General features: G+C 50.2%; 1 protein-coding gene and 1 long non-coding RNA gene across 12 annotated transcripts in view; one reads left to right on the plus strand and one right to left on the minus strand.

Moving 5' to 3' along the window:
- Positions 1-17,057, minus strand: part of RANBP3 (RAN binding protein 3) — a 62,262-nt gene extending 45,205 nt beyond the window's left edge. For 2 of the 11 annotated variants that reach the window (XM_030807677.1, XM_030807676.1), the window contains exon 1: positions 16,824-17,057. In XM_030807677.1, the coding sequence (XP_030663537.1) occupies positions 16,824-16,845 (22 nt within the window). In that variant the 5' untranslated portion in view covers positions 16,846-17,057. The remainder of the gene's footprint in view (positions 1-16,823) is intronic. The other 9 variants (XM_030807674.1, XM_030807673.1, XM_030807672.1 and 6 more) reach the window with 6 other exon arrangements.
- A 113-nt stretch (positions 17,058-17,170) lies between these two features.
- LOC101176884 overlaps positions 17,171-26,832 on the plus strand; it is a 42,406-nt gene continuing 32,744 nt past the window's right edge. The window contains exon 1 of the long non-coding RNA XR_001116388.2: positions 17,171-17,282. This is a non-coding gene — a long non-coding RNA (uncharacterized LOC101176884). The remainder of the gene's footprint in view (positions 17,283-26,832) is intronic.

The following is a 26,832-nucleotide window of genomic DNA, read 5'->3' on the forward strand; positions in this document are numbered from 1 at the left end:
GATTCCGTCTCAAAAAAACAAAACAAAACAAAAACTGCAGTGTCGGCCGGGCGCGGTGGCTCATGCCTGTAATCCCAGCACTTTGGGAGGCCGAGGTGGGCGGATCACCTGAGGTCGGGAGTTCGAGACCAGCCTGATCAACATGGAGAAACCCCATCTCTGCTAAAAATACAAAAACTGAGCCAGGCATGGTGGCGCACACCTGTAAGCCCAGCTACTCAGGAGGCTGAGGCAGGAGAATCGCTTGAACCTGGCAGGCAGAGGTTGCAGGTGAGCTGAGATTGTGCCATTGCACTCCAGCCTGGGCAACAAGAGCGAAACTCTGTCTCGAAAAAAAATAAAAAGAAAAACAAAACAAAACAAAACTGCAGTGTCTCCCAGACTAGAGGCTGAGCGCCTTGAGACAGGCCACACCCAGCCACTCACCCTCCACCTCCCACTGTGGTGGCACTGAAAAGCCCACTGTCCCTGCACGTCCCACACTTAGGGTGCACTTCTGGACTTCTGCTTGGTTTAGTCCCACTACCAAGAGCCCGTGGTTCACCTTGTTTTCCATGGCCAGTGCTTACTCCTGCACGGACACCATCTCCTTCAGGAAGCTCCCACTGTGAGAGGCGTGCCCGCCCTGCTGCACTCCCTCCCGAGCAGGCCTTATATCCTGCCACAGGGCATGCAGAGACCATGGCCACAGCAGCTGGAACAGCCTATCACCCAGCGCACACCGCATCAACACCCTGCAATGAGTGTTTGAACTAGGCCCTCTCTCTGTCGTTCATCTACACAACACCAGCTGCTATGCACTCACAAATATTTACTAAGCCCTCATTCTGTGCAGGGCGCCACAGGAAGAGTGGAGAACAGGAAGCTGAGGGCAGACGCTTCAGGGGAAAACATCTGACTGAAAGGGAGGGACGTGTTTGCACTTGGTGACCAGGCACTGTGGAGCCCTGGCACTCCCAGACCGGTGTGTAGTGACAGCATCTACCCCAGATGTAAGTTCTAGAAAGTGGGGCCTCGTCTGTTCTGTTTCCCTCTGTACTCTCTGTGCCAAACACAGAGCCTCACAATTAACAGGCAGTCAACCGGCAATTAGGGAGTGAATGAAATGTCACATGTCACAAGGACTAGGACCCAGGGAGGCATGGTCAGGGCTTTCCAGAGGAACGGAACCAACAGGATACAGCAATAGGAGATGAACTTGGCCCATCTCGGCCCATTGGGACCCCTGCTGATGGCAGGTCTGGCATTCATGACTGATCCAGCCACTGCACTAACAGGTAGAAATGAGCTTTAGTCACATCTCCACCCAAAACACAGAGCGTCAGTTACTCACGCTGCATTTCTACTCAGACCAAAGGTTGATCAACTGCAAATCAGCACAGCTATTGCAAACAGACAACACACACAAGCCCCATTCCAGGCAGGACCGCCCCATTGCCCCCGACCACCAGAGGCACGGGTTGCTGTTCGTAACCATTCCCTATCACCAGGCTGATTCTGGCTATATCAGTGAGGAAGCAGCATGTGTTCAGCTACCTCCAACTCAAGTTTGGGGAATGGACAGACAGCCAGAAGTAGGGAGGCCTTCAACAACCTGCTTCAATTCCTAGCCCAGCTTTTCTTTCACAGGTCAAGGGAAAATCACCACTGGAGATTTCCAGAGACCCACCATGAAGACCTTTAATATTAAAACAGGAATCAAATGCAGACTATTTGACCCAGAATCTGTCAACCAAGTGGTTAGGTTTTGTTTTTGTTTTTGGTCTTGTAACATGCTCCCTGTTGAAACCTAGTTTGTAAAAATGCAGTCTGTCTGGAGACTGACTTTACACATCAGTATATTAAGAGATTAGAAAACCAATAAAGGCACAGTGGCTCATGTTTGTAATCCCACCACTTGGGAGGCTGACGAGGGAGGATCACTTGAGCCCAGGAGTTGAAGACCTGTCTGGGCAACATAATGAGACCCTATTTCTACAAAAAATAAATAGCCAGACATGGTGGCGCACTCCTGTAGTCCCAGCTACTCGGGAGGCCGAGGTGGGAGGACTGCTTGAGCCCAGGAGTTAGAGGCTGCAGTGAGCCATGATTGTGCCACTGCACTCCAGGCTGGGTGACAGAGTGAGACCTTGTCTCAAAACCAGAGAGGAAGTTAACAAACTCATTTGACCAGATGCTTCCCAAAGTTATTTGACCAGGGAGTCCCATTTCCAGGGACATCCATGATGAGGCCTGAGAATGACGTTTCATGGACCACTGTGGACAACACTGGTGTGTGAAGTGGGGGAGATTCTGAGCCCCTCCTCCTTGGACACAAGTCACCTCAAACAACATGTGAGGTGCTGCTCTGGCCCACCACATACTTCCTCTCTGGCCTCACCATGGCTTTCTGAGGCACTGCACACCAAGTTCCACATGGCTACTGCTGAATTCAAAACCCTCGTCCCATCCAGCATCCTCTACCCTGCAACCCTCCTCAGCTCACATGCCCAGACGGCACCCAGCCTGAGCCCAACAACTGTGATCCTGTGACGATCACAGACCCGGGCCAGGGAGAGTCCCCTGCTGCCCCGGTCCCCCAGGAAAACAGCAAGGCAAGATGGCCTGGCCAGAAACTGAAAGGAGTGAGCCCCTGCTGGCATCCGGGCCCACAGTGCTGGCTCTCCCTCCCGTCCCCTGCTACCCTCAACCCACTTGTGAGGCTCAGATGCAAAATGGGACCAGCTGGGATTCCCCAGGACAGGGCCGGTGTCCTGGTCCTGGTCTTTGCAGCCCCAGCGATGAGCACAGACAGGCTAAGAAGCAAGCCAGCCCCAGCACAGGAAGCTTGGCCATCTCTGCTCTCCTTCCCAATTTCTGCCAGATGTTGGGAACCCCTTAGACCTGCTTGGCCCTGCCCCCCAACCTCCACCCAGTCATCCTCATGTGGCTATGGCTGTCAGGGTGCTCTGTCCCACCTAGTTGAGCCTGGGAACCACTCAGCCAGCTGCAGAGGATGAGAAGATTCAATCCTAATATTCGCTCAGCAATTCCACACATCCCAGCACCCACTGTGCACTAAGCAGTGCGTCGGCCTCTGGAGACACAGCAGTGACACAGGGAGACATGTCCCTATCTGTCTAGAGCGCCCATCACACCTTATGTGAACATATGACACAGGGGAGGTACAGCAGGCCCTGGGAACATAGAGCTGGGGCTTCCAAACCAGTGAGGCTGTGAAGGGAGTGAATCAGGAAAGGCTGCTGGGAGAGGGGCTGTCTGGACAGAAGGACAAGCAGTATTTGGTCACGTGACCAGGAACAGGGAAGCACACAGCAGCAGAGTGAGGAGTGCTGGAGGAACCACGTCAGGGTAGCACATGCAGCAAGCCTAGTACTGTGCTAGTGCTTGGGACATGTCTTGGGGACAGACTGGAAAACAGGCCAGCTTGGGGCAAAAGGAGCTAAGTGGAGGCGGTGGGGGTGGGGGGGCACCTCTATCCTTCCCTGGGGTCTGAGGTCTGCACATTTACACCTGCATGGGTCAGTGTAGAAGCTCCTAGGAAGGAAACTCCAATCAAATTGAAGCAGTTCCTATGACAGCTTTTTCGAGGAAAGAGCCAAAGATCGCTGCAATGAAGGTGGGGGTCCCGGTGGAAGGGGGTCTCTTCCCCTGGAGGGATACAGGCTTCCTCCTGACCCTAGAGGAACTGTTCTCCTTGCAGGGGGCAGTAGGTCTCTGAGGAGGTGGGGAGCTTGAGGAGGTGGGCCCTTCCTCTAAAGCAGAAATGACCGACCTGGGACCCAGGTGGCTTGAGGGTGTGTGTGCGAAGTCCATAAAACCCTCACCCTGAACCCTGATGAAGTCACCTCTGTAATTTGGTGGATAGCATCTTTGTCTAGGGAAAGGGCCCAGATACTGCCTCTTCAAAGAGTAAGGAGAGTGAAAGGAGGAGGGCGGTTTCAACAGCCCACATGTGAGAGTTAAATAGCAGGCTTCCTGGTAGCACCTCTACAAGCAGCTTCCAGGGACCAGGACTCAAAGGTTTTATCTGTATTTTTCCTGCCAAGAGACTGACTGGTGGCAAAACTTTGATGACAAAATGAATTCTGTGTCTATTTCAGAGGCAGCAAGGAGGGGAGAGGGTGCTGTAGAGCCCCTTGGGACAGGGTGGGTGGTGGGGGCTTCCCAGACTTAAGGAAAGGAGTGAGGTCTCTGCAGCCTACTGCAAGCAAGGAAAGGAGAAAGCAAGGAGCTGGGCTGAACCCCAGCAGTGGGCCAGGGGAGAAAGGTGAGTTTCCCAACCCTCCAGATGAAGAAGGGTTGTAGAATCCTGTTCTACCTCTTAGACTTATCTTAGCTTCTGCCATGATGCACAGCAAAGGCATCCACAAATGGGGTATCCCAGATGCGTGATGGTTTCATATATGTGGCCAGCGTTCTTTGAGCACTTCTTTATGTGTTAGGTTTTATCTGCATCATGTCACTGAATCTCCACAACCACCTTAGGAGGTGGCTTACACCAACATCCTTTCACAGGAAAGGAAACGGATAATCAGGTCAAGCGACCTGTTGGAGTTGGGCCTGGGTCTTCGGGCCAGGTGGGCCGACTCTGAAGCCCGGGCCCAGGCTCCTGAGCGCCACGCTCCACTCCACTGCTGGCCAAGAACTACGTGTGCAAAAGGGAGGAGTTACCTGGGACTGCAGTTTGCTTCCTCTCACCTTTTCTGCGCAGGTAGGCCTCAGAGCTACGACACATACACTCTTCCCTTTAGAGAAATGGCAGCAGGAATAAAGTAGCTGTTAGTTGCTATTCTGGATAAGCACCTATGGAGGAGCACGAACCAAACTAGGGGGCTAGTCATGAGTTCCGGGGTCAGTGCAAGGCTTCCCGCAGGTCACATGACCACCTGCCTCAGCCAACACAGTGTGATTATCCCAATGGCTGATTCCCGACAAGACTGAAATCCTTTAAGGTTGTCAAGACAAGGATCAAAGACATATTCCAAGGCACACACTCAATGGTGACACAAGCTGCTTTCTGTCTTCGTCTGTCAAATGTTCGGCCTTGGAATGCTTTGCGTAATGTATTCAGAATCTAAGCTGACAACACCACACTCTCGCCTCCGCCTCTCTCTTCTTCCATATAAACTTTCTTTCCTCACTGCTGCAGAGAATAATTTACAAAGAAGCAAGGGCAGCCCTGCCTAGCAGTAAGCTTTGCCTCCCCACCGGCCCATGGCTGTCTCCAGCCTGTCATGGAAGATCTCCCGCTAAAACTAAATAGAAGAAACTACGTAGGCCCAGGAAAACACATATAGGAGAGAATCTGGAATATCTTTGCTTTTTCTGTTTATTCGCCTCCTGACTGATGACTCAAATACCTGCCAAGAAACTGCCCTCATCTAGAAAGCGACTTAGAACTCCTGACCAAACTGTCAGCAAGGTACCTGTATAAAATTAGCTTTAATCCTGGGCTGATATGTCTTAATCTTCTTACCTGTGAAAAAAATATGGAAAGCATCTCGCCAACACAAATAACAGTCTATTAAAATGTGGCAACTCCTGTAATCTGGTGACATGATCACAACCCTTCAAGTCATTTATTTTTTCAGAAACTATTATAAACAGTTCTGTGCCACAGCACAAAGGTAAATTTGTCACTGACGTGTCAGGTCTGTCCTCCAACTGATTCTTTGGTACAGAATGGAACTGATCTCAAACATGCAGTTGCTAGGTGATGCCTCTGCGGATCTCCGTGTATGGCATGCTTGGGGTTCTCCAGCCCAGCTAGTGGAAGGCGGTGGGACCCTGGATGACTCCATTCTTTTCTCAATACTCGAATATATTTCTATAACTTTCAACTGGTCTCATGGAGATTATGGGGACACACTTTTTGGAGCTGATGATATCTTACATTTTATGTACTTCTTTCTGGAATGCTCATCATCTTGGCATTACCTTCAACTACCGAACTCCAAGCCAATCTCCACCACTCTCATCTCACCACCAGATACTTACACTTCCAACAAGCATTGCAGGGGCAACAGGCATTTGTTAAAAGGCCTTTACTGGACTCCGAGGTAGGTACTTTACATATCTAGTCTCATTTATCATAGGCACATCTCCATGACATCCTCCTCATATCCCACTCCACCCCATGAGGGCCAGGCCACATTATGCCTTCTTTATTTCTACCTTTATCAGCCCTGCAGCCAAACCCTTCTAAGCCTCCACTCCTGCGCCACCCAGACAGTAAGCCCCTGGGGGCAGAACCTGCACTTCTGAACAGAAACCCCATAAAGTTATACAAAGTCAGCAACTCTGCCTACAGCTGTATGGATGGCTGGGCACAGTGGCTCATGCCTGTAATCCCAGCATGTTGGGAGGCCGAGGCATGTGGATCACTTGAGGAAAGGAGTTTGAGACCAGCCTGGGCAACATGGTGAAATCCTGTCTCTACCCAAAATACAAAAATTAGCTGGGCCTGGTGGGATATGTAATCCCAGCTACTCAGGAGGCTGAGACCCAAGCATCACTTGAACCCGGGAGGTGGAGGTTGCAGTGAGCCGAGATAGCACCACTGCACTCCAGCCTGGGCGACAGAGTGAGACTCTGTTTCAAGAAAAAAAAAAAAAAAGAAAGAAAGAAAGAAAAGAAAAGAAAGAAAAAAGAAAAAACTGTATGGAGAGATGGAGGATCCAGCTTTAACGGCACTTTTCTGTTCCGCCACTAGGTGGTGTGACACCAACACAGCTGAGGTAACATGCAAGTGGCTGAAGACTCGGGAAAGTTCCAGTAGAGACAACAGAAATCCCCTCCTCTCTACACGGAAGCTTACGAGAAGGAAATCCGAGAACTACAGAATTTATGCTCAGGCAGCAGAGCAAAACTGATGATACTGGAGAGCGCAGGCTCTGGTCTTTGGTCTTTGTGTGTGTTCAAACCTGCCCTGGCCACTTACTTGTGGTTGGGATCCCAGATGAGACAATGTACCTCCAGCACAATGTCTTCATTTGCATATCAGGGCTGTTATTTCACCCCAGGCAGCTTCGGCAAGGATGAAATGAAATGCTGCACATGCCGTGTTTGGGGAAGTAGCTGGCACACAGGATGATTCCACACTGGCACTGGTAGCATTATTATACTCGGAAGATTGCAAACACATTGATGCCACCTTAAAGCATGGGCCTTGGATTCAAGGACAGCTGCCAGTGCCCGGCAATGACAAATGCGTCAGAGTCTGACCCCCTTTAGGGGGTGGAATGGTTGGATCCAAGAGCTGCCTGCACGGCTGGGACACTCAAGGCAAACGCTCAGGTGCTCGGAATGCCTGAGCCCTTCTGAGGTCACAGGAAACAGGTGGGATCTGAAGGCAGGCCGAGCCGAGCGGCCAAGCCTTGCTCTCGCCAGCAGGATCTACCAAGCACAGACTTGTGCTAGGCGCCGAGCTTGCCACTGGAGACAGGAAAGAAATGGCAGACAAGGCCGCAGCTCTCTACTGGGAAAGAGAAAACAAACAAGTACCTGCTGTGTGCAGAGATAACTGGGTGGTTCTGGAGCTGGGTGCTGCAGAGAAAATACCACAGGATGGTGGGAGAGAGTGAGTGAATGGGGAAGGACTCACTGAAGCTCACACATGAAGGGTGAGCAGGGATGAGCCAGGTGAAGGCAGGGGATCCCAGGCAGAGGAGACCCCAAGTCAAAAGTTCTAAGGAAAGGAAGAGCCTGGAGGCCCATGTTTGGAGGGGAGGAGGACAGGAAGGGCTGGGTGGAGCCCACAGGACGTTCAGCCTTGCAGGCCATGCTGAGGAATCTGGATTTCTCCAGTGTAAAGGTTGGGGCCCAGGCTCTGAACTCTTAGGACCCAGTGGCCATCACCATCAATGCTGCAAAACATCCTCTCTCCTCTGAGCAGAGGGTAACCGCCTGTTTTCTCACCCGCTCCCCTGGAGAAAGGCAAGTTCTCAAGGACCGTTTTCCACTCACGCTCTGCTCTCACAGATGCAATGCGCGAATTAATTCTGGGTAAACAAGTTCCCAAAATTCTCTGTGGCAAACCTGGGGGAGTTTAATTTAGCAAAGGCATTTTAAACTTACTGCAAAAGGCAAGGCCTGCCTTCTAAACATGTGTATGGAGTAACTACTACTGTCTCTAGAATTTCCTCCCTTTCTTTGAACACCATAAACAGCAACAGCGAAATGCAGTGCCCTATGCGGGTCAGTTTTCAGGGGAGAACGAGTGCCCATTACCTCGAGTTTATTGACTTACCGAGAAGGACAAGCATGAACTCCTAGACATCCTTCAGGCATCCCTGAAGGTTCTTCCCAGCCCTTACATTCTGTCAGGTCCTCACCCTGGACCAGAGGCAGTGTTAAAGGTCAAGGAAAAGACAGTTCTTCCTCAAGAGGGATATGACGTCCATTGAGGCCTACTTAGCTGCCAAAAGGCCAGAATAGAAAAATAAGGTTGGGAGGAGGGGCCTTAAACTCTAGCTGTCAATTAATTTATTCCTGGGTAGGTTCCTTTGATCCTATGACCAGTGGTTCTCACCCAGGAGTAACTTCATCTCCCTGGGGACACTGGTCAAAGTCTGGAGACATTGTGGCTGTCATGTTTGTGGGGGTGGGGAGGAAACTTACAGGCATCTAGTGGATGGAGACCAGGGATGCTGACCAACATCCTAGGAGGCTCAGAACAGTGCCCTACCACCAAGTGACCCAAGTCCAAATGTCAACTGAGCTGAGGGCAAGAAACCTTGCATTAATCTTGGGCAAAAAAATTGAGCTGGATCTCTAACTCACATTATACACCAAAATAAATCCCCAAGATTAGATGGCACAAACCAGGGTGACCCCCCAACCCCGGCTTCTGGGATTCACCGCTTCTCTCCCTCCCCACTCAGACTGTGACTTTAAATGTGTACAGGCTCCTAGGACCTCAGTAGGTTAGATAACTATGGAACACAAAGTCTCTTGGGTGTCAATGAAATCCCATAACCAAATGGTTCTCAAGTGGGGGCAATTCTGCCACTAAGGGGACACTGGAAAGTGTCTGGAGACCTTTTATCTTCTCATGACTGGGAGTGGATGGGTGGGATGAGTGGGTGCTATGGCATCACATGAGTAGAGGCTAGAGGGGCTGCCCAACATCCTCCAATGCACAAGATGGCCACCACCAGCCCCAATGTCAAGAATACTGAGGTGGAAAAACCCTGGTATAACTCACAGGGTGCTTTCTCTCTACTCAGGCATCCAATTAGGAGAATCACGGCTAGGAGTAACTGACATGTACCTCCACATTCCAGTAGGTCAATTACCAGAAGTCTATTCTCTCTCACACCACAATCCTCAGACTTACGTATCATCATTCCCATTTTACAGATGCAAGAGCTAATGTCAGACAACTTGCCCATGGTTCTAGGGCAGAAGGCAAGACACAAACCAAGGACAGCCAATCCAGGTGCTTCCAACCATGCCACAAGTTGCCAACGGGAACCTGCTGGTCAGCCCTGCTTTAGAATTCTCCCGATGTTGGCGAGGCAGCAGAGAAACCCACACTGTACACTGAGGCTCTGCTAGCACATGCCAGTGCTTCTCAAATTTCCTGGTCTCGGGACCCCTTTCCACGCTTGTCAATGACTGAACATCCCCAAGAGCTTTTAGAAATGTAGGATGTAGCTACTATTGACACCATATTAGAAATCAAACCTAAGACAATTTCAAAATACCTAAGATTTTTTTTTTTTTTTTGAGACGGAGTCTCGCTCTGTCGCCCAGACTGGAGTGCAGTGGCGCAATCTCGGCTCACTGCAAGCTCCGCCTCCCGGGTTCACGCCATTCTCCTGCCTCAGCCTTTCCGAGTAGCTGGGACTACAGGCGCCCGCCACCACGCCCGGCTAATTTTTTTGTATTTTTAGTAGAGATGGGGTTTCACCGTGGTCTCGATCTCCTGACCTCTTAAGATTATAATAAACTCCAGAAAGGTTTAGTTAAATAACATATTTTTATGAAAAATAAGTACTTAAAATCAGTGAGAAGAGTGGCATTATTTTACATTTTGACAAATCTCTTTAACATCTGGCTTAATAGAAGATAGCTGAATTCTCTCTCTCTCTTTTTTTTTTTTTATTAAGGAGAGGGGACCTTGCTATGTTGCCCAGGCTGGCTTTGAACTCCTGGGCTCAAGAGATCCTCCCGCCTCAGCGTCCCGAGCAGCTAGGACTGCAGGTGTGTGCCACTGTGCCCGGCGTGAATTCTCTTATTTGCTTCTATAGTTTATCTGTTGGTATATCACACATCTAATAACCTCTGGAAAAAAACTCCACTGTCCATTTTCAAGTGAATGAGAGTGAAAAAAAGGGCAGATAATGTCTTTGTGTTGTTATGAAATAGTTTTGAACTTGCAGTCCCCTTGAAAAGGTCTTGAGGACTGCAGGGCCCCGGACCATCTTTGAGAACCGCTGCCATATGCTATCTGAGTTCTGGCATTCCAAGGACACTAAATCCTAAATTACAGACCATAAGGTGCTTTATGCTAAGGTTCTAGCTAAAGAGCACGCTAAGTGTAGAGAATGCAGAGTCTAGGAGTTTGTAAAATAGGATTGAAACCCAAATACCAACCAAGGTCACAGGCACTGGAAGAGAAGGAAGTGGGCTAGGCCCCAAGTAACATGGCGGAGACCACAGTATCCAATCTAATCTATCCACACGCACAGCTGTTCCTTAGCACTGACAAATGACTGCTGTGCAAGAATGCAGGCCAAGGGTGGTTGCTGTTTTCTGAGAGAAATCAGAAATACCATTTTTTTCCCCTCTGAAATCTCAGAATGTTAAGTGTTGGCTCCTAATTACAAACAAAAACCTAAATGGGCCAAAGTAAATATGTCTGCTTGCCCTTCAAGCAAGTTTGCAACTTCTGCCTGTGGTTTTCAACTCTGGCTTCATGTTGTTAAACATCTGTGGAGCTCTTTAAAACTACAGACACCCTAGAACTCCTGGAACCATCTCCAATGGTGTAGCCCAGGCAGCAGTTTTGATTTTCCCTGACAACCTCCTTAAACAAGTGTGAAGCCCATCCAGGGCTGAGATCCATAGCTAGTGCTGTGTGGCAGCTCTAAGTGCCAAGACTACTGAGGAGGAAGCAAACTGTGGACATGTGGAAGGTGGTGGTGAGGAGCTTTACCCTGAAGTCCCAGGCCACGTCATTCTCTACTGCATAGTGCAGAGTCAAACAGAACACCACTCCACCAGCACCCCTTAAAACAAAGAAAACATCACCACTAGACCCTGAATAGATAATGATGCAAGCCCAACTGCCTCACGATTGCTTCAAAGTACCATGGAGAGCTACCAAATGCCCAGCCAAGCCAATACCAGCCATCTCTGCAGTTTTGTGGTCCTCTGGTAAGCTTTGAGGAATGGTGCTCTCTTCTCAGATTCCCCAAATGCATCTCAACTTTCCCCAAATGGCCCTCATCTCCCACTACACCCAGGCCTATTCACTGTCTGAACTCACGTAGGAGGGCAGAATTCAACCCCCCTTCTCCACCCCAAGCTCCTCCAAATGCCACTCGAAGCTCACCCCATTCCTGCTGCTTCTGCTCACTCCGACCACCTCAGAGGAGGAGCACACACCAGACCCAGGTTGACCCTAACACCTAATGAATGAACGAGGGTGCCGGGAAAATCCCATTTTCCGGTAAACAGAGAGGCAGGCTGAAGACTTGTTTGAAACGTTTTGCAGAAGCCCAGTGAGGGCTTTTCTGTCTATACGCAGGATCCTGGACAAAATGGAAAGTCTCTTCAGAGAGTAAGATTTTGCAGCCTGGACACCCCTTGGGTACCATCAGGCCCCTTCTGCTACAGATACAGGAGGCACAGTGGAGGTGAAAGCACACATTCTGCTCTCAGCAAAAATCCCAGAATTAGTTTTCATCATAAATTCACGAGAAATTTTCCAAAAGTTGTTTAGGATAGGTTCCAACTATTTCAGTTCTAGCTAACCAATAAAAATTCAGTTGCACCTCATCCTCTCAGAGGCTAGGTTTTAAGTCAACAAGGTGCAAACTGAGAGAAGCCAAACCACCCTTGAAAATCTCTCGACTCATACCTGGTCAGGCTTATTTTAAATCAGTAGTTCTCAACTGAAAGCAACTCTGCCCCTGGGGGGACACTGGCGACGGAGACATTTCCGCTGTCATGACTGGTGGGGATGAGGAGGGGGATGTGCTATTAGCATTTAGTGGGGTAGAGGCCAGGGATCCTGATTAAGATCCTACAGTGCACAGGGCAACCGCCCACAACAGAGAATTACCTGGCCCCAGATGTCTGTAGTGCCCAGGCTGGGATCCCTGACATCACTAAGTGACAGGCAGGACAGAACTGAGGAGGACCCAGAGCCCAGGCCCTGCTGGTCTCCTGCCAGGGGCTCAGCCCAGGGCCAACTCTGAGTGGGGCAGGTTCACCCACACAATGGAGACTTTGCTGAACCCTTAAGCTGAATGTGTCCAGAGCAGAGTGCACTGTAGTAAAAACAGTGACCTGAGTGTTTATTACTATGAGCAGAGATTGGTGCTAAGTAATGCATGTGCACTCATTCCTTCAATGCTCACGGCAACCACTAGGTGGGTATGGTTATCATTATTCCCATTTTATTGGTGTGGAAATTGGGGCTCAAAGAGGTTAAGAAATTTGCCCCAAATGACTCAGAGTGGACAGCGGAGTTAAAACACAAACCCAGTTCTCTATGAGGACCGAAGGCTGTGTCCCCACCATCAATACCAGTGAGTCTCTCACCTGGGGGCGATTCTGCAACCTCCCCACCCCCACTCCCCAGAAGCTATGTCAGGAGACTTTTTCTGCTGTCATGATGACCCTGGGAGTGAGGGGAGGTGTGTGCTACTGGCGACTAGTGAGTAGGTTCAAGGATGCTACTGTGCTGCTAAACATCCTGCAACGCACAGGACAGCCCCACTCCCGCCAAAGAGAACAATCAAAATGTCAACTGCACCACACAAAGGTGAGAGCCCTTCTTCACACCGTCTCCTGGGTTTCCACCACGCATGTCCACAGGCCAACAGGGCCTTTCATGTCAGGATCTAGAATCCAAGATTCCCTGGAGTTCAAATGTGCTTTGCTCACCCTCTTCCCAGTCTTCTTTACCTTTGCCAGGGACAAAACTCTGCCTTCAAATCCTGATGTCAGCCTACAATGCAGAATAACCCTACAGACAGGATGAGTAACGAGTCTGGGAGGTATCAATGGGGAAATGCCAAGCAGGGGAGACTTATCCCTGGATGCAAGGGTGAAACATGCACACACACTCTCTGAAAGGAAAAGCACTCAGGTGGACTTTAAAAGTCCCAGACCACAGGAAGGGCTGTGAGAGTTGCTGTCACCATCCATGAGGCATTCACCATGGTGACAAGGGCCAACAAGATGCTTTACACAACAGAAAACATTTCCTCGTATACAAGCAGAGGACACCTACCCTCTACTACTCAAACCAGCGGGTCTCAACCCTGGCTGCACATGAGAATCACCTGTGCTGCCACCTGTACAGAGGCCCAGGACCCACCCAACACCACAGAGAATTGGAATCTGCAGGGCGTGGGGACTGAGCATCTGTGGTTTCAGGAAAGTTCCCCAGGTGATACTGATGCCCAGTCGGGTGGACAGCCACTGCTCAGCCTGACACAGAGGTGGGATTGGCCCAGAGAAGAGAGATGGCAAATGGATGGAGGAGGGACTGGGTGTGAGGGTGGAGCAACTTATGATCTCAGTCTGGAAAGGCAGAAGCCAAGAAGGCGTTTGACTAGAGCTTAAACAGCAAGAGCAAACACATGACCATGGGGCAGCCCCTAAAGCTTCAAAACGTACAGGCAAGGAGGCCCCACGTTACAGTGAATAAGAAATTAAACATCCTGGCAGGCTGTACAAGCCAAAACCAGAAATGCAGTGTTCAAGAAACACACAATGACTGATTAAAGGACGGCAGGGATATCTGAGGCACAAAGTCCACCAAGGTTTGATTTCCTGAGGACAGCTATCCCAGAACTAGTGTCAGGGACAACGTGCTAGGTGAGTGTGGCACTTACAAGGGAAAAAAAGTGAAGTTCAAAACATTCCATTTCTCTCTTTGGCCCTTACCAGTTCAACTATCCCATTTACAACCAATAGCTCATGTGGACAGCATATGCTAGAAACAGTATCCCCTGGAAAAGGGCAATCCATAATTTCCCCTTTGTGCTCAAATGTATTCCTCACAACAGGGTCCTCATTGGTGAATTCATTCATTCATTCATTCATTCATTCATTCATTCAATATTTCCTGTATACCTACTCTGTGCCAGGCACCGTTCTAGATGCAAGGGGGCAATCAGTGATCATGATATAAAAATCCCTGACCTCATGGAGCTTACATGGGGCAGACATGCACATAACATCTAGCATGCCGGAGTGTAAGAGCTATACAGGAAGATCAAGCTGGGAGAATGGAATAGAGACTATGGATTTAATTTGAAATAGGTGGCCAGAGAAGCTCTCATTAATAAAGTAACACATGAGTAAAAACCAGAAGTGAGCCATGGGGTTATCTGGGGGAAAACTGTTTCAGTTAGAGGAATCAGCAGGAGAAAAGGCTAAAAGTGGCGAGTGTATGCAACATTCAAGGAAAACTGAAAAAGCCATAGTAGTCAGCACAGAGCAAGTCAGCAGAGGAGTGGCGAGAGAGAAGGACAGGGAGGTATTGGGGCCCACTATGGGCTGAGAAGTTTTCAGATGGGTAAGGGTGGAGGGAACGGGGGGCTAAGCATTGACAGTGTTGGTGGGGAGAAGTGGTGGTCCCCCTTTGGAAATAATTTTAAGGTAGAAATGACAGAATTTGCTGTGCAGTATGAGAAAGAGGGAAACCAGGGGTGACTTCAAGGTTTGAGGCCTGAGGAATTCAAAGAATGGACCTGCCTAACTACAATGGGTGAAAGACCATGGGATGGGCAGGTGTGGTGGGAGAGATAAGGATTTTGTTTTGGAAACACTCTAGACTTGCCTATGACACATCCAAATGGAGATGTAGAAATGTGATGCTGGACATCAGTCTTGAGTTCAAGAAACTATATGGGCTCAGGATGTAAATACATAAAATATGTATTGATTCCCACTTACCCAGTCCCTCTGTAACTAGATCTCATGAGTTAGAATGCTGCAACCCTCCACGGGCTCCTTTATCTTAAAAAAAGAGATGTAGCAGCCGGGTGCGGTGGCTCACGCCTGTAATCCCAGCACTTTGGGAGGCTGAGGCGGGCAGATCACGAGGTCAGGAGACGGAGACCATCCTGGCCAACATGGTGAAACCCCGTCTGTACCAAAAATACAAAAATTAGCTGGGTGTGGTGGCGCCTGCCTGTAATCCCAGCTACTCGGGAGGCTGAGGCAGGAGAATCGCCAGAACCCAGGAGGCGGAGATTGCAGTGAGCCGAGATGGCGCCACTGCATTCCAGCCTGGCGACAGAGCGAGACTCCGTCCCCCCAAAAATAATAAAATAAAATGGCCAAGAATCAGGGAGAGAACCTGTACTGCTTCCTGTACAGATGCCTAGCGCCCGCCCAACACCACACAGAATCAGAATCTGCAGGGACTGAGCACCCGTGGTCTGGCATCTGAAGCCAGGCCATCTTGGTTCACATCGCTGCTCCTTCCCAGCTGTGTGACATGCCTTGGATAAGCGACTTAACCACGTTGACTCAGTCTCCTCATCAAGTGAATGGGGCTAACAGTATCTATACTTCCTACCAGGGAAAACAGTATGTCAAGACTTTGCACCATACCTGGTACTACCCTAAATGCTCCACAAGACCGAGCACTTCCTGTCATCATTCATTCATTAGTGCAATTCGGTAGGGAAAACCCTCCAGTCACAGGGAGTACCGAATGGGGGAATCAGAGCCAGACAGGTAGAGAGCTTGCCTGCATTTGTGCAACTAGAAAAGGGGGGGAGCTAAAAATAGGCCTCAGAAGTCTTGAAGCTACAGCGATGGCAACACGACTGTGGATGGAAGCAGACATCAGCCTTATCGTGCCTTCTCGGGGGATCTGGAAGTGTAACCTTGTCAAAAACACTCAGGTGGGCTGTCAGCGCTCCACAGAGGAGGGACTCGCACGGTCTCTGTCTGGAAGTGCGGCAAAAAGGGCCAAAGAGCAGCCAGGGCTTTCGGCGGCCCAGATCCTGCGGCGGGGCCTAAATGAGGGGGAGACGAGGCGCCCCGAAGGATCCGGGGGGAACTGGCGGGAAGTGGGGGCCGAAGTTCGGGGCGGGGACGGGGTGAAAACGGCCTGGGCTTCCTCCGTTCACGGTGTGCGGCTGGCCCGCGGAGAACGAGGGCCTCACGGGCTTTAGGAGACAGGCAGCCAGGCCGGGGAAGGGGAGATGCCGGGTGGCGGAGGACGAGGGGGCGGGGAGGGAGCGTGGCGCGCTCCGGGCCACGACCAGGCCCCAAGGTCTATTTACATCCGTGGCCGAAGCACTGGGGCCGCGCCTCCCGCCCCCTTCAACCCCGAGCTTGGCTGAGACGCAGAGGGGCCTTAGGGCTGCGATCCCGACGGCCACCCGGCTCCTCCAGCCAGACGGCTGCAGGGGCCGGTGTTGCCGGGAGTGATGGGCCGGGCCGGTGAGCCCGGCCTGAGGGGACGCAGTAGGGGGCGGCTGCAGGGCCCGCCAGGGCGCTAGCCTGGAGCGGACGAAACCCTTGCACTCTGCGATGCTCCCCCCAAAGGCTTGTGGCCCCTAGTCCTCCCGCCGCCCGTTCCCCGGCCGCCAGCCGGTCCCCGACGGCGCCTCCCCTACCTTCGTTCGCCAGGTCCGCCATTTTACTTCCTTAAGCCCTCCCACAAGGCCCCGCGCCGGCCCAGGCTCGCCTGCTTTCTGCCAGAAACTCCAGCGCGTGCGCACTTAACAAGCCGACTCCGTGTGAGGCGGCCAGCTCGCGCCTGCGCGCTGAATGCCGCGCGGAGGCGAGCTCCGGACCGCCTGCCCTGCTGAGCAGCCTGCCCTGCCGAGCCGCGCTCCTAGCACGCACCTGCGCACGAGCCGTCTCCCGCCTCCTTTTCCCGCCGACTGAGGGGGCGGGGAAAGGGCCGGGAAGGGCGCATGCGCAGTGGCAGCGACTAAGGTTTAGTGAGGCGGCACGGCACGGCGCGGCGCGAGGCGGGTCTTGAAGCACTCGTTTTCCCGCTCGTTTTCCGGGGTTTCCCCGCGGTGGGGCAGTGAGCAGTTCAGGGCGCCGCAGTCGCGGCCTTCCTCCAGGTAAATCCCCGGGCCTGCGGGGGCTTCCTACACGCGCGGGCGGGAGACGCGTTACCTCCTGCCTCAGTTTACCCGCCTTAGGAGCCGGTACCTTCGGCAAACGCTTTCCTGAAACCACGGGGGAAGTGGCGAGAGGGCGCGGGGTGCTTGGGACTGTGGGGGAAATCAGAGCTCATCGGCGGGGGCGGGGGTCGTGGTCAGGTGCTAGGAGGGGGCGCAGCCCTGGGACCCAGATGCTGGCGTTGGGGGCGGGGGGACCCGGCGCGAGGGACTGGATCCCTCGGAGCTACGAGAATCAACTTCACAAGCTCATGGGAGGGTGTTGGACCCCGCGCGCCTCCGGGTTCCCCATCTGTAAAATGGGACCATCAGCCTCACTCACAAGGCTCACGGGAGGGTCTTGGACACCCTGGAGTTGTCCTCTACTCGCCTGCTATGAATCTCTCAGCAAATCCTTCGGACTTGGCCTTGCCTCCAAAATACAGCCCAGATCCACCCATTGTCACCAGCCAGGCTGTCACCACCCTAGGCCACATCCTCCATATCTATCTCATGGAAGACTTGGACAGCCGCCTCTCAGCTCTCCTTTGCTGCATTCCTTTGAAGCCCCAGGCTCTGCTCTGCACATGGCCGCAGGCTGAGGAGTCTTTTAAAAATATAATCAGCCAGACGCGGTAGCTCACCCCTGTAATCCCAGCACTGTGGGAGGCCAAGGTGCGAGGATCGCTTGAGCTCAGTTCAAAACCAGCCTAGGCAACAGAGCAAGACCCCATCTCTACAAAAACACAAAAATTACCCGGATGTGGTGGTGCAAGCCTGTGGTCCCAGCTACTCGGGAGGCGGAGGCAGGAGGATCACTTGAGCCCAGGAGGTTGAGGCTGCAGTGAGCTGTGACAGTGCCACTGCCACCTTCCTAGGGACAGAGCAAGAAGCTCCCCCATATATATACACATATATACTTTGTTTTTATCTGTATATATATATACACACACAGATATATACATACATATGTGTGCATATATATGTGTGTGTGTGTATATATATACATAGACTGAAAATGGAAATATCAAGACCACTCAGTGCTTCCAGAGGGCTCTCAGCTGAACTTGGAATATCCTAAACCTTTTATTCAGGTTTATGAAGTCCCCTGAACTTGGCTCCCATGCCCCGCTTTGTTCCCCCTTGCTCATTGCTGTTCAGCCGCATGGGTCTTTCCATCCTTGGAGCACAAGCTCATTCCAACCTAAGGGTCTTTGCACTTGCTCATCTCTCTGCCTGGGACCTTGTGTTTCAGGTCTTACCTAGGTTTGAGTCCCAGCTCTGCACTTTTTTGATTATGATCTAAAAGAGAGTGAGGAGTACTACAATCTGTGGGCCAGATATAGTCTATGAGCTAAAAATGGTTCCTCCCTCCCTCCCCTTGTTCCCTCCCTCCCTTTCCTTTCCTTCCCTTCCCTTTCTTTTATTTATTTTGGAGTCTCGCTCTGTTGCCCACGCTGGAGTGCAGTGGTACAATTTCGACTCACTGCAACCTCCGCCTCCCGGGTTGAAGTGATTCTCCTGCCTCAGCCTTCTGAGTAGCTGGGATTACAGCTGTGTGCCACTATACCCAGCTAATTTTTGTGTTTTTTTGTGGAGACAGGGTTTCACCATGTTGGCCAGGCTGCTCTCGAACTCCTGACCTCAGGTGCTCTGCCCACCTTGGCTTCCCAAAGTGCTGGGATTACAGGCATGAGCCACGCGCCTGCTGATTTTTTTACATTTTTAGCTGGTTGGGAAAAAAAATACCAAAAGAAGAATATCTCTTGATGTGAAAATGGTGTGAAATTTACATTTCAGTGTCTGTAAATAAAGTTTTATTTGAAAACAGTCATGCTTACTCATTTATATATTGTCTCTGGCTACTTTTGAGCTATGACATTAGAGCTAATTTTTTTTTTTTTAACAGAAACTTTTTGGCCAACAAAACTTAAAGCATTTACTGTTTGTGTCTTTACAGAAAAAGTTTGCCAGTTCCTAATCCAGGACACTGTATTTACATGTATTTACATGGTTGTTATGCTTTTCTGAACAGCCAGTGGGATATGGTAAATATTTAACAACAGCTTCTCTGGAGGAGAATGTATTTGTTAGTATGTATTTATGTGTGTGTATATAGTTTATTGTAAATTTTACTTATTTTTCTGTCACTTTCTTAAGACCACAAGACAATTAATAAAACAAATTGAACCCTGATTTGTAGCATCTGCTGATTTTCTTGATGTGAATACTTCAGCCATGGCCTATATTAAGTTACTAGTGTGATATCACTAGCACCAGAGTCGGGAGGAGATGCACAGTAGTAGCACACCAGATTCTTTTTTTTTTATTTTTTGAGACAGGGTCTCTCTTTGTTGCCCAGGCTGGAGTGCAGTGGCGCAATCTCAGCTCACTGCAACCTCCGCCTCCCGGGTTCAAGCGATTCTCCTGCCTTAGCCTCCCCTGTAGCTGGGATTACAGGCGCTCACCACCACGCCTGGCTAATCTTTGTATTTTCAGTAGAGACTGGGTTTCACCATGTTGGCCAGGCTGGTTTCGAACTCCTGACCTCAAGTGATCCACCCACCTCGACCTCCCAAAGTGTTGGGATTACAGGTGTGAGCCACTGTGCCTGGCCACACACCAGATTTTTTTCAAGAACCTGCTACTTTCAGCCGGGCGCGGTGGCTCACGCCTGTAATCCCAGCACTTCGGGAGGCTAAGGCGGGCGGATCACGAGGTCAGGAGTTCAAGATCAGCCTGGCCAACACAGTGAAACCCCGTCTCTACTAAAAATACAAAAAATTAGCTGGATGTGGTGGCAGGCGCCTGCAATCCAGCTACTCAGGAGGCTGAGGCAGGAGAATCACTCGAACCCGGGAGGTGGAGGTTTCAGCGAGCTGAGATAGCGCCACTGCACTCCAGCCTGGGCAACAGATGAGACTCTGTCTCAACAACAACAACAAACACCTGCTACTTTCTCAGTGTGTCCCCACACCGGCAGCATCAGCATGACTTGGAAGCTTATTAGAAATACACAATCTGGGCTGGGTGCGGTAGCTCATGCCTGTAATCCCAGGACTTTGGGAGGCCAAGGCGGGTGAATACTTGAGGTCAGGAGTTCAAGACCAGCCTGACCAACATGGTGAAACCCTGTCTCTACTAAAAAAATAAGAAATTAGCCAGGCGTGGTGGTACACGCCTGTAATCCCAGCTACTTGGGAGACTGAGGCAGGAGAATTGCTTGAACCCAGGAGGTGGAGGTTGCAGTGAGCCAAGATCGTGCCATTGCACTCCAGCCTGGGCAACAGAGTGAGACTCTGTCTCAAAAAAAAAAAAAAAATACACAATATGGCCAGGCATGGTGGCTTACACCTGTAATCCCATCACTTTGGGAGGCTGAAGTTGGCAGATTGCTTGAGCCCAGGAGTTCAAGACCAGTCTGGGCAACATGGTGAGATCCTGTCTGCAAAAAATGCAAAAATAGCTAGTTGTGGTGGTGTTCACGTGTAGTCCCAGCTACTCAGGAGGATGAAGTGGGAGGATCGCTTGAGCCCAGGAGTTGCAGGCTGCAGTGAGGTAGGATGGCACTACTGCGCTCCAGGCTGGGCTACAGAGTGTGACCTTGTCTCTAAAGAACATGGTTAATTTGAAACTTCACACCTGTAATCCCAGCAATTCAGGAGGCTGAGGCAGGCAGATCACTTGAGCCCAGGAGTTTAAGACCAGCCCGAGTGGGCAACATGGCAAAACCCTGTCTCTGCCAAAATAGAAAAAATTAGCCAGGCACGGTGGCACACACCTGTAGTCCCAGCTACTCAGGAGGCTGAGGTAGGAGGATTGCTTGAGTGCGGGAGATGGCCGCTGGAGTGAGCCGAGATCACGTCACTGCACTCCAGCCTGGGCAACAGAGTGAGACTGTGTCTCAAAAAAAAAAAAAAAACCAAAGAACTTCTCTAAGAGTAGCTCGAATGTCAGTCCCCCTGGTCACCCACAGTGTGTAGAATTCAAGTCATCTCTCATTCCTAGGGTGTTGGTTTCATTATTTTCAGGTTTCCTCAAACTTCTCTTGGGTAGGTCTTCTCAGCCTTTACCGTATCTGCACGATGTGACCTTTAATGAACTTGATACTTTTCTTTTGGTTTAAATTTACATTAAACAGATACTTTGTATCACCATTTAAAATGGAAAACCACTAAGCCACGAGTAGACCATTGTAAAAGCAAACATGATCATGAAACAATGTTTTCAAACTCAAAGTAGATACTGTTGCCTGCCAAGGTGTTGGGCCTGCTTTTTCTTTGATACAAAGGGAGATTAGCAAAGTATTAGAGCGTTATTGAAGACGCTTCAGCACTTGGCGGAAACTTTCTTCCTGACATGATGAGAAGGAGTGAAAGAGAATTGAAAACGGGCTAACATAATCTATGTGATTCATTGTCGTTTAACGCCATGTCTACATGTCGCCTAAAGTAACGTCACACACCACATTCATCCCACACTGTGGGAAACTCGCAGCACCATGTAATCACTTGCTAAATATAATTCAGTCGTGGCTTTTCAGGGGACACTGAGACACACAAAACTTGTCAGGCTGATGAGCCAAGGACGTTTCCAGTGGTTTTGCAAGCCTCCTCCAAGTGTTGATGGCTGCCAGCTTTCCTCATCTGGCCTCTCGTAGCAAATTAACTTAGTCAACATTCACCTACACAAATATTTGTCAGTTACCTACTGTGGTAGCTTTAAAATATGGCCCCAAATTCGTTGACCCTTTTCCCAGCAAGAGAGGAGGGTGCAGCTCCCTTCCCTTGAATGTAGGTGGGCTTGCTGATCAACAGAGCACACAGGAAATGACACCGTGTAACTGACAAGGCTAGGACATAACGGACAGAGATGCAGCATTGCTGGAACAGTCTCTCTGAAAGCTTTTGGCCACCACGTGAGCAGTCCAACTGCCCTGCGGCTGCCATGCTGTAAGGAAGCTGAAACACAGATCTCATGGCAAGGCCCTGGCCAAGAGATGCCCAGCCAACCCCTAACAGCTCCTGCGGCAGCCGCTGACTAATTGCATGAGAGACCCTGAGCCCCGTCAGAACCATCCAGCCTAGCCCTTCCCATTCCTCACCCACAGAAACTATGAAAGATAAAGAATTGCCATTATCAGCTACTAAGCTTTAGGATGTTCGTTACACAGCAGTATGTATCCATCACACCTACAATGCATCAGGCACATGTTGGATTCCCGGGATGAACTAGACAGGCCCTGCCTTCAAGGAGATTTGCATCCTTTTATGGGGAGACTAACAGTAGACAGGTAAGCAAAATAATTTGAGATAGTGATGGCTGCTACAAAGAAAATAAAACAGCATGCTATGACACAGTGACAGAAAGAGGGAATTCTTTTTGTTTGTTTGTTTTGAGATGGAGTCTCACTGTGTCTCCCAAGCTGGAGTGCAGTGGCAGGATCTCAGCTCACTGCAACCTCTGCCTCCCGGGTTCAAGCGATTCTCCTGTCTCAGCCTCCTGAGTAGCTGGGATTACAGGTGCATGCCACCATGCCCAGCTAATTTTTGTATTTTTAGTAGAGACGGGATTTCACCATGTTGGCTAGGCTGGTCTCAAACTCCTGACTTCAAGTGATCCGCCTGCCTCAGCCTCCCAAAGTGCTGGCATTACAGGCATGAGCCACCGCACCTGGCCGAGGGAATACTTTCACACAGTGAGGAGCTCAGTGTGGCTAGAGCCAAGTGACCAAAAAGAGAGGTGGTGGAGATGAGCTCAGGGAGGGAGCATGCAGGGCCTTGGAGGCTGCAGTGAGGAGTTAGGGCTTTCTCCTAATTGCAGGGGTTGGAGGCAGGAAATGGGAGGGCTTCAAATGACTTGCCCTTAACTGCTGATTGGCCTCCCTGCTGTCTGCTTCCTCCTTGGCTCACCAGGATACAGGTCTCCAAGGATCCCCCGAGCCCAGGCTGAGCTCTGAAGACTTATGTCCCTCTCTCCTCTGCAGCCAAGGAGGATGATGGCTTCTGCAGCTGGGCTTCAGGAAAAGGGCCTCACAGCTGCAGTTGAGTTTTCATCTTCCCACCATGGGCAGGGAACGAGCATGTCATGTTTTTATGGAGCAAAAGGAGCTTTACTGTCCAACGTGCTATGAGCCAATGCTAGGACACAGGGGTTTGTGAGAAAAGCTTTTTATTGCAAGTTGACTAACAAGCAGATGGGAGTCCAACTCAAAGCTGTCTCCCCGTGCTAGCTTTAAGACTGTACTTTGCATGTGTGGAGATGGGGTCTGGCTATGTTGCCCAGGCTGGTCTCGAACTCTTGGCATCAAGCAATCCTCTTCCCTCTGCCTCCCAAAGGGCTGGGATTGTAGGCCTGAGACACTACGCCCACCCTAAGGCAGTCAATACCTTTATTAGAAGAGGTTTAGGGGGTACACTGTGGCATTAGTAGGTAAGTGACTGGTAGAAGGAAACAGGTAGTCTGGAAAGTCCTCTGGCATGCGCAGTTATCACTTCATCCCTCCTCATGGATCACATGTGCAAGTTCAGGGAGCGTTAGTCTAAAACATGCGGTGGAAATTGAGGCTATGACATCAGAAGCTCTTTCTGTGTAAACTCCAGTCCGCCATATTGTTCCAACTGACTTCAGCCAGTTTTGTTATCTTACAAGCAGATGGAGTTTCAGTAAGTTGTTTCTTTTCTTATCCAGCAAATTCAGGAATTTCTATTAGTCATAGGTTTCTTTAACTCCTGGGGCAGTGCTTCAGTGCCTGCTCTGTGCACAGCCCACACTGAGGTTGAGGACCTAGAGATCAATCAAGTATAATTTCTGCCCTTAAGGAGCTCAGAGACAGGTGGGGTTGAAGGGACTTCATCGTGAATGCCTTATTAGTTCATCTGCCTTTCCCGTTCTCCCTCATCCCATGGCCTCAAGTTCCTGACAACAGGATGTCGGATGTGACCAACGGTGGCCCCTTGCCCATGATAGCAGGAACCCCTGACCCAAAAACTATGCACATCAACCAGGGATTTGGGACTGGAATTGCTTCTCTCTGGAAGAAAGCTGGGCTGGATCCTGTTAACATGGGGTAGGGCCACATTCTCCTTCACATGACCTGATCTGCAACCAGGTCAGCAGTGCTGAGAGGTGGAGAGCCCAGGGCGCCACAGTCGGGTTCCCAAGCCTTCGCTTTGCTCGGTGACACATTCCTATCTCCTGATCAACTCTGCTTTTTCTCCTCCTCCTCCTCCTCCTTCTCCTCCTTCTTCTTTTGTTGAGATGGAGTCTTCCTCTGTCACCCAGGCTGGAGTGCAGTGGCACAATCTCAGCTCACTGCAACCTCCACCTCCCGGGTTCAAGCAATTCTCCTGCCTCAGCCTCCCGAGTAGCTGGGATTACAGGTGCCTGCCACCACGCCCGGCTAATTTTTGTATTTTTAGTAGAGACTGGGTTTCACTATGTTGGCCAGGCTGGTCTTGAACTCCTGACCTAAAGTGATCCACCCACCTTGGCCAGGCTGGTCTTGAACTCCTGACCTCAAGTGATCTGCCTGCCCAAAGTGCTGGGATTACAGGCATGAGCCACGGCACCCGGCCTCTTTATTTTAAATTAAATAAATTAAATTTTAAAATAAATACATTTGAAATAAATTCAGACTTAAAAAAAAGTTGCAAAAATAGTACAAAGAGTTCCATATAACCTCCATCAGCTTCCTCAGATATTCACATCCTGATCAAAATCAGGACATTCGCACTGATACAGTACTATTCACTAATGTGCAAACCTTATTCACATTTCCTCTGTTCAGCTCTAGCGTCCCTTTTCTGTTCTAGGATTTAGTCCTGGATCCTGTCTTGCATTTAGGTATTTCTCCTTAGTTTCCTTTAGTCTGGATCACTTCCTCTGTTTTTTATATGCTTTTTCTTGACAACGACGTTTCTAACGAGTACTGCCCAATTATTCGGTAGAATGCCCCTTAACTTTGGGTTTGTTTGATGTTTCCTCACAGTGAAACTCAGGTTAAGCGTTTTTGGCAGGGATTACGCAGAAGCGATGTGTGTCTGCGTCAGTGCATCCTAGCAAGGGCACATAATGGTGATTTATACTTTTTTTTTTTTTTTGAGACAGTCTCTGTTGCCCAGGCTGGAGTGCAATGGTGCAATCTTGGCTCACTGCAACCTCTGCCTACCAGGTTCAAACGATTCTCATGCATCAGCCTCCTGAGTAGCTGGGACTACAGGTGCGCACCACCACGCCAGGCTAATTTTTGTATTATTAGTAGAGATGGAGTTTCACCACGTTGGCCAGGCTGGTGTTGAACTTGTGACCTCAAGTGATCTGTCTGCCTCGGCCTCCTAAAGTGTTGAGATTACAGGCGTGAGCCACCGCGCCCGTCCAATCGCTCGTTTTAAATGGTATCTGCCAGGTGACTTTTTCCCATTGTTATGTTGGGGGGATATTTTGGGCCTTTGTAAACAAATAGGAAATATTCGAGGAAGAGAAGGGGAGGAGGAGGAGAAGGCAAGGAAGGAAATTAGCTCACTCACTCCCTTGTTTTCGATCTTTCTTATCATGCATCGTTGCAAATAAGTAAACAAATCAGCCAGGCTTCTGGGCAAAATCACTTTCTGTATCCCCTGCGAAAAGGAAGAGGCTGTGTCACAGAGTGACCACTGGGGGGCAGCAGAAGATTGAGAGGAATCAAAACTCAACTCCAGGAAAAAGGGCAGTTGGCTGCCTTCTGGGAAACTAAACTTACCCGGACGTAAGCTCCGCCTCTGCTGGGGTTCTGGCGTCTTCCATGAGCCAGGTCATGGAAGTGGAGGTAGGGAGTCTTAGTTGCACCTCGCTCCCAGCCTGCTGCTGCGGTTGCCAAGCCGTATGGACGCCCCACCTTGAAAACCCGGGCTGTCACCTCGGGAGGGCTTCACGAGGTCTGAGAATCCCTTTCTGAGAGTGGCTAGAAAATTCCTGGGTGCTGAGGGTGTACCTGTTTGGAGACTGACTGCAACCCCCCGAAGGCAGTTCTGGAAGATGTAAGCCAAGGAGGAATTTGCTGGAAGGTTATGAGGATGTTCATGAGACCAAAAAGAAAGGAGAAGCAACCAGCAGTTTCAACAGGTCTTAGAAGCAAAAATCACTGAGGACAATGCGCTGGGTGTCTCCCCCAGGATGCCTGAACTTTGACTGCTTTCAGTCTCACCCTTCAGCTCAGGGTTCAGAGTCTAAGGAGAAAGTGTTGGATGGGGTCAGCAGGGTACGGTACGTTAATTTGTGCTCACCCCCAATCAAATTCATTCCTCCATAAATATTTTCTTTTCTTTTTTTTTTTTTTTTGAGACGGAATCTCACTCTGTCGCCCAGGCTGGAGTGCAGTGGCACAGTCTTGGCTCACTGCAACCTCTGCCTCCCGGGTTCAAGCGATTCTCCTGCCTCAGCCTCCCAAGGAGCTGGGATTTATAGGCACTGCCACCATGTCCAACTAATTTTTGTATTTTTAGTAGAGATGGGGTTTTCACCATGTTGGCCA

The sequence above is a fragment of the Nomascus leucogenys genome, unplaced genomic scaffold (assembly GCF_006542625.1).
Source record: "Nomascus leucogenys isolate Asia unplaced genomic scaffold, Asia_NLE_v1 Super-Scaffold_241, whole genome shotgun sequence".
NCBI lineage: Eukaryota > Metazoa > Chordata > Mammalia > Primates > Hylobatidae > Nomascus > Nomascus leucogenys.